We start from the raw sequence: 7,535 nt of genomic DNA, 5'->3' as shown, positions 1-7,535 counted from the left end.
TAACTGGTTAATAGGTAATACACACTATTAGCTGGTTAATAATTAATCCACATTAACCGGTTAAAATTAATCCACATTTTTAACCAGTTAATAGTCTGCATTTTAAACTGGTTAATAGCTAATCCACAATATTAACTGCTTAATAGTTAATCCATATTATTAACCGGTTAATAATGAATCTGCATTAATTATTACGGTTAATAATTTGGATTTTGTAATAAAAGAAAACAGGATAATTTCAAGAGAAACATCAAAAGTGCTTTATTCAAAGTAATGTCCATCACTAGCTACGTATTTCCCCATCTTTCAGGTAATTTGTGGATACCATCCCAATAGAACTTTTCTTGTTTTCAGGCAAACCATTCAGAGACCCAATTTTCCACTTCTTCGTACGTTTTGAAGGGCTGCTCAGAAAGTGCGTGTGCCATCGATCGGAACAAGTGGTCATCTGAAGGAGCAATACAACAAAATAGCATACATATCAAATCGCATATATATCAACATATGTGTAACTCCATCTCTTGAGAAGAATCCGCATTGTTAACCGGTACACTTAGTATACCAACCTTGGTACCAGGCTCTGCATTTGCCTGAGATCACACAGCAAGTGAGCGTTTGAACGCAGGTGTTCCCATTTCAAGCCTAAGGCTCTGTCCAAAGGCAAGTCAGATCCATCATCCCCGGGTCTCTCTTGATTGACACTACCATTACTACCAGCTGCTGTCATTTTTGGAAGCTTACTCTGTGCCAGGCATTGTGTTGAAAGTCTTTACATCTAATCTTCCCAACAACCAGGAAGTGTTCCGTACTTATCCTCATTTTACTACTGAATTCAGGTTAAATACAGTAACTTGTTCAAGATCACGCAGATGGTGTCAGAGTAGGACTTAACCTAGGTCTGACTCCAAAGCCTATATTCTAAACCGGCAACCGAAACTGTTACTTTAAAGATGACCAAGTCCCGAAGAAAACGACCTGGGTACCGCTTTTCCCCCTAGTTTATAAACTGGCCGCCATTCCCGGTCCTCACAAGCGCGCAGACTCCGCCTGCCGCTCCTCCCTTCCGCCCTCCCATCGCGCAGGCGCGCTTCCCCGCCGAGGCTGCTCGGGGGCGCCTGCGCGTGCGCGTGCGCAGGGCTGGAGACCAGGTTCTCTGAGGTTGGAGATGGCGGCGGCCGAGGAAACTTCGCCGCAGCCGGCGACTTCAGAGCAGCCGGCGGAGCTGCCTGCCTCCGTGCGGGCGAGCATCGAGCGGAAGCGGCAGCGGGCGCTGATGCTGCGCCAGGCCCGGCTGGCGGCCCGGCCCTACCCGGCGACGGCGGTTGCGGCTACCGGAGGTTTGGGTCCTGGCGGCGCTGCCCTTTCCCTCTGCTGGGGGACCAGGTGCCGGGTCCCTTGTGTGGCGTCGAGCCCCTCCCGCTGTCCTGGGTGGCTGGGGGGTCCGCTCAGGGTCTTGTCGAAGCGAGCTGTCCCCGCCCACGGGACGGTTCCGCGGTAGAACCCGGCTTCCTGACTCCCAGCCCGGGGCTGCCCTGCCGCGGTCTTGAGCGTGGGAAAGCCGCTGCACTCGCCGGCAGGTGGGGCGCGCCAGTGCCGGTCAGCTCCTCGGCTGCCCCTCTCTGTTCTCTTCCTGCAGCTTCCAGGTACCAGAGGTGGTCCTTGTATAAAACTTTTAGACCTTCACCATGTCAGCGATCTGCACCTGCTCCCTCATTCATCCTCAAAGGGCGGCTGAGGGCACTTTCCGTACCCAGCCAGGGGCTTGCTACCTCAGGGCGCCAAAAGGAGCAGACGGACGTTAGCTACCTTCTGTGTGGGGCCAACAGAAGTAGCACCTGTTGCGCTTCACGTGTTTCAAATGAGCTCGTTTGATTCTCAGAGCTAACCGGGAAGAGGATTAGGGGAAAGTTTGGAATCTGTTTTAATGAAGTGTTCATTGAGGACCAGAAAAGGAAAGAGGTTTGTTAGGGGTTCATCCCCGCAAGTGCACAAGGCTAATCAGCACTAGAACTCAGGTCATCTGACATTGGGATCAGGTCCCCTCCGCCCCTCTGGCTGCCTCTGCTACACTAGGCATCTCTCACCTTTATGTTGGGCACAAGTGCTGCTAGTGCCGGGCCTAGGGCCACTCAGTGAGAGGTACCAGGCTTTCTGAGGCCAGATGTTGCTTGTTTAAGAGATTTTAGGAAGGTCCGAAGCATGTGTCAGGCCCTAGCCAGTTTGGCTCAGTGGATAGGGAGTGGCCTGCGGACTGAAAGGTCCCAGGTTCGATTCTGGTCAAGGGCACGTACCTCAGTTGCATGTTTGATCCCCGGCCCTGGGTTGCAAATGGGAAGCAACTAATCGACGTGTCTCTCATCCTCTGTTTCTCTCTTTATCTCTGTCCCCCTCCCTTCTACTCTCTAAAAATCAATGGAAAAATGTCCTTGGGTGAGGATTAACAACAACAAAAAGCATGAGTCCAGGCAGACCGTTCATATGGAAAAGTCACTGAAAACACCTTGGGTGGGCTCAGAAGTTGTGTGGGGCAGGGCCTCAGAATCACAAGGGCAGGTTAGACACAGTATGAGCCAGGTTGATGGAGACTCAGCTATGGCTCGGGCCTGGGGGGTGGGGTGCGGGGTCTCAGAAAAGGAACGATGGCTTCTGCTAGCACTTTTTGTTGTTGTTGTTAATCCTCATGTGAAGATATTTTTCTATTGATTTTTAGGGAGAGTGGAAGAGAGAGGGACAGACAGCGAGAAACAATGAGAGAAACACATCGATTGATTACCTCCTGCACAGCCCTGACCAGGGCCCGAGCCTGGGAGGAGCCTGCAACCGAGGTACATGCCTTTGACTGGAATAGAACCCGGGCCCTTCAGTCCATAGGCCGATGCTCTGTCCATTGAGCTAAACCGGCTAGGGCGCGCTTTTGTCTGGCAGACAGCTGTTCCCCTGGCTCTGACCCTGATGCCAGACAATTCATTTCCTCCTTGTACGTCCCTGGTTCCTTTCAAGTTGCTGCCCCAGCACTGAAGCTCAGGGAGAATGAGTCCGAGTAAGTCTGCGCATGGGCCCTTTGAGAAGAATTGCCTGGGACTCCAGCAACCCTTCATCTTGTTCAGCCACAATCCCTGCTGGTTTTTACAGCCATCCGCTATGGGGCCTCTCTTCCTGGCACTATAACCCTGGGCTTGGGGGGTTGGTGTGGGTCTGGGACCCCTCATTCCTAAGGGAGGACTTCCACAATTGAGGTAATTTTTATCTGCCACGCGTGGGTGTGGGACCACCCCTTTCTGGGTCTCTGCCCCTCCTACCAGGGTCACATGGCTGCTGCTTTAAATCCCTAGTTGTAGGATTTCCATTCAGCTAGATTTTGGGCAATTCTGAATGATGGTTTTCCTATAGTTGTAATTTTGATGTGTTTGTGGGAGGATTCAAGTACCGATTTTATCTACATCACCATCTTGACCAGAAGTCTCTTTCTAGGTGCTATTTATTTGTTTATTATTTATTTTTTAAATCTGCACTTGAGGGATATGCCTTTATTGATTTTAATGAGAGTAAGGGTCGGGGGGGAGAGAAAGAGAGAGAGAGAGAGAGAAACATTGATGTGAGAGAAACATTGATCTGTTGCCTCCTGTATGCCCCCCCAACTGGGGACTGAACCTTTTACCCAGGCAGATGCCGAAACTGAATCAAATCTGTGACCTTTCAGAGTATGGAAGGATGCTCCAACCAACAGCCCCACTGGCCAGGGCCCTGGCTGTTATTTTTTAATTGTAATTGTACATTCCTGTGCATGTTCTACCTACATAATTAGATCATCTGTGAATAAAGACTGTTTTACTTCTTCCCAACCTTTATGCCTGTTTTGTTGTCATATTGCACTAGCTGGAACCTTTAATATAATGTTGGATAGAAGTGGTTATAGTGGACATTCCTTGTCTTGTTTGATATATATATTAAATTTAAGGAAATTTTCTGTTAATGCAGGAGGGAGCATATGGGTTTACCTAGCTCATTTGTTGACCACTTTTACTTATTTCTTATAGGCATGACCAATATAAAAGCAGCCCCAAAGATAATTGATACACATGGAGGCTTCATTCTGGAAGAGGAAGGAGAAGAAGAACATACAGTTGGAAAAGTTGTTCATCAACCAGGTAAAGTGTGTTTTCAGAAAATAGGAATCTAAGTGGGTCATTTAAAAAATTTATATTTTTATTGATTTCAGAGAGGAAGGGAGAGAGAGATAGAAACATCAAAGATGAGCCCTAACCGGTTTGGCTCAGTGGATAGAGCAGTCGGCCTGCAGACTCAAGGGTCCCAGGTTCGATTCCGGTCAAGGGCATGTACCTTGGTTGCAGGCACATCCCTAGTAGGGAGTGTTCAGAAGGCAGCTGATCGATGTTTCTCTTTCATCGATGTTTCTAACTATCCCTCTCCCTTCCTCTCTGTAAAAAAAAAAAAAAGAAAGAAACATCAAAGATGAGAGAGAATCATTGATTGGCTGCCTCTTGCAGTGGGGATCGAGCCCACAACTTGGACAGATTCCCTGACTGGGAATCGAACCTTGACCTCTTGAATTCATAAGTGGACATTCAACCACTGAGCCACACCAGCCAGGCTAGGTTGGTAATTTTGAGTAATTTGTATAATTCTTTGCAAATTGATGGTAAATAATTATCTTGCATGTGTTTGGGTTCAAAAACACTTGATGAATTGATAGGGATTTTCCCCCTGATGTTATTTCCTTTTTATTCTATCCTTTAAAATTTTTTTTTCAGTAGATATAAGATTACTTAAAGTTTTATTTTGTCTTTTATGTAAATTTTGTCAGGCATAAAATACATGTCGAGAAGCTAATAAAATAGAGGAAAATGTATTCTAGTCACAAAAAAGAAAACTTAAAGAATTGATCTTCTTTTCTTTAGGACCTGTTATGGAATTTGATTATGCAATATGTGAAGAATGTAGTAGAGAATTTATGGATTCTTATCTTATGAGCCACTTTGATTTGCCAACTTGTGATAACTGCAGGTACTTTATTTCAGACAATGTTCTCAATTGCTAAAGTTGAATGTTTACATACAGGCACTTGGATTTAATATTTTTTTTAGTAATAATGATTTTTATTTGGGGAGTTTCCTAACATTTCTATGGTTTCCATTTTGCCAAAGAAATACAGGAAGCCTGTGCTTATCAAAATTATATGTCACATAAATTGGAATGCCCTAAGTTCTGCCATAGATAGTTATTTTTTTTTTCTTTCTGCTGGCCTGGGGGTTTTAACCATCTCTCAGTAGCAGGTTCCTAACCCTTCTCTAAGGATCTCTATTTCTTACTTGTCTCAGTGTATGTTGATGCCTTGGTCTAAGGACTGGGGCCGTTAATGAGAGAGAGCTCTCCAGTCACTCTCCTAGTTCTTTCCATTCATTTTTTTACTCTCCTGAACAGCCAGGGAAGAATATAGATGAGGAAAAATCACATTCTTCTGTCATTCTTTTTCTTCTTCTCCTGGCCTTTATCCCCTTTTTTATATTACCCCAGAATAATTCTTTCCAAATGGTTCTCCTGTTCCTTGCTGTTTACCTCAGCCAAGTCCTGTGTTGGTGTCTTTCACACCTAAGATCCTATCTTGGAATCTTACTTAGCTCTCTTATCTGTTCCCTACTCCCAGTTCTTTTACCTGTAGCCCTAGGTTAACTCCTGACCTGCCAGGGGACCTGCCTTTTCAGCATCCCTGCTGCAGATACTGGGAGCAGTCAGCATTGGCTTTTGTAGGCAGAATCCTGGGAAGATGGAGAGAATGGAGTTGTTTCTGATTTCATGATCACATCGGTGACTGGAGATGTTCTGGCACCCATTGGAATATAAATGATAAAATCTGTTCCCATTGACAGTGTCATTAATGCACACAGTGGTTAAGGTCCATAATATTGCTCCTCTCCTTGAAGTATCAATAGCTTTGGAAACTGAATTCGCACTTATAATCTATTTCCATGAGAAAATGAAAGCAACTGATGTATCAATTTAAGAAAATTAGTGGTAAAAATATATTTGTAAAATTTACACATACTTAGGAACACAGTACTCCTTTCTGTTTCCTTTCAACATCTTCCAGGATTATAATTCAGTACAGTGTAGTTTACCTGTCCCCTCCTTCAGTTGAGACTTACAAATTATTTACTTTCTTAAAGGTATTTCCAATTTTAAGTCTCCCTCCCTGACCTGTACCTCCTCCAGTGTTCATTACTTCAGTAAAGGCCAACTTCCTTCATTGGCTAGTTCTCTGCTATTCCGTGTTTAATTCCAAATCTGTTTGGCTCCATGTTCAAATTATATTCTCATCCTTTCTCCCACCATTACCTTAGACTAGGCCTCCATCAGCTCTTGCCCGGACCACTGCAGTAGTGATCCTTTAACTGGTTTCTTCTCCCCACTTTTGCACTGTTAGTCTCTTCTCCATATAGCCTTTTACTCAAAACTCTTTGTTTTGTTTTTGTTTTGCTAATCCTCATTTGAGGATATTTCTTTCCATTGATTTTTTTTTTTTTTTTTAAAGAAAGAGTGTAGGGGGTAATGGGAGAGAGAGAGAAAAAACATCAATTGGTTGCCTTCCGCACCCTCCCTGACCAGGGCCGGGGATGGAACCTGCAGCCCAGGTATATGCTCTTGACCAGGAATTGTACCCCCAACCCTTTGATCGGGAGGCCTATACTCTTAATTACTGAGCAAAACTGGCCAGGGCTCAAAACTCTTTAATGGTTCCTTATCCATTTGGAATAAAATTGTCTTCATCATTGCTTAGGAGGTCGCTGCCTATCTCTGATTTTATCACTCATCACTGCTCACCATCACCCACTTTAAGCTTTCTAGCCACAGTGGCCATCTTGCTGTGAGCTCCAGTTGCTAAGCAAACTCTTGTCTTGGAGCCTTTGTGTTTGCTCTTCTCTCTGCTAGGAATGTTCTTTCTCTGGCTATTCAGAATGTTCTGCCTTCTTAAGGGCTCTCCTCAGAGTCCCCTATCAGACTTTCTCTGATACCCATTCTATCTGAAAATCCTTTCTTTACCCTCTTATATTCCTTCATAGCACTTTTATCTGTCACTGTGTTTGCTTGTTGACTGTCTTTTCCTTTACTGGGATGTAAACTTCATGAAAACAAGGCTTTATTTTATTCTTTGCTGTATTCCTCATGCCTCAGACAATACCTGGCATGTAGATAGGGAACAAATGAATGAGAAGAACTATGTAATTGACTGTCTCCATTTTTGCCTTGACTTTAAAAAGCTCAGAGCCAACTGGACACTTAACTGTGTTGGGGCAGGTGGACCTTGCATATTTATTTTCCTTATTGCCTGTCCATCCTGACTTTATGCTTTAATTTATATTTTCTTATTTATTGAGTCTTAGTTCTCATTTATATTTGCTATACTCTAATGAGTTATTTAAAAATCTGTGGAAAAGAGGGACTTTAAGTAGAAAAGGAATTCTTAACATTTTCAATAATATGGATTTGTTGCTAATATAGCTTCTCAGAATATGTAA

The 7,535-nt window shown here is 44.4% G+C and overlaps 1 protein-coding gene across 2 annotated transcripts in view; it reads left to right on the top strand.

The window, feature by feature from the left end:
• The first annotated feature begins 1,150 nt into the window (after positions 1 to 1,150).
• XPA (XPA, DNA damage recognition and repair factor) overlaps positions 1,151 to 7,535 on the top strand; it is a 28,709-nt gene continuing 22,324 nt past the window's right edge. For both annotated transcript variants that reach the window (XM_028145972.2, XM_008141874.3), the window contains exons 1-3: positions 1,151 to 1,337; positions 4,038 to 4,148; positions 4,920 to 5,025. In XM_028145972.2, the coding sequence (XP_028001773.1) occupies positions 1,166 to 1,337; positions 4,038 to 4,148; positions 4,920 to 5,025 (389 nt within the window). In that variant the 5' untranslated portion in view covers positions 1,151 to 1,165. The remainder of the gene's footprint in view (positions 1,338 to 4,037; positions 4,149 to 4,919; positions 5,026 to 7,535) is intronic.

Source organism: Eptesicus fuscus, chromosome 15, assembly GCF_027574615.1.
Source record: "Eptesicus fuscus isolate TK198812 chromosome 15, DD_ASM_mEF_20220401, whole genome shotgun sequence".
NCBI classification, from domain to species: domain Eukaryota; kingdom Metazoa; phylum Chordata; class Mammalia; order Chiroptera; family Vespertilionidae; genus Eptesicus; species Eptesicus fuscus.
This window is presented reverse-complemented; position numbering and strand designations above follow the sequence as displayed.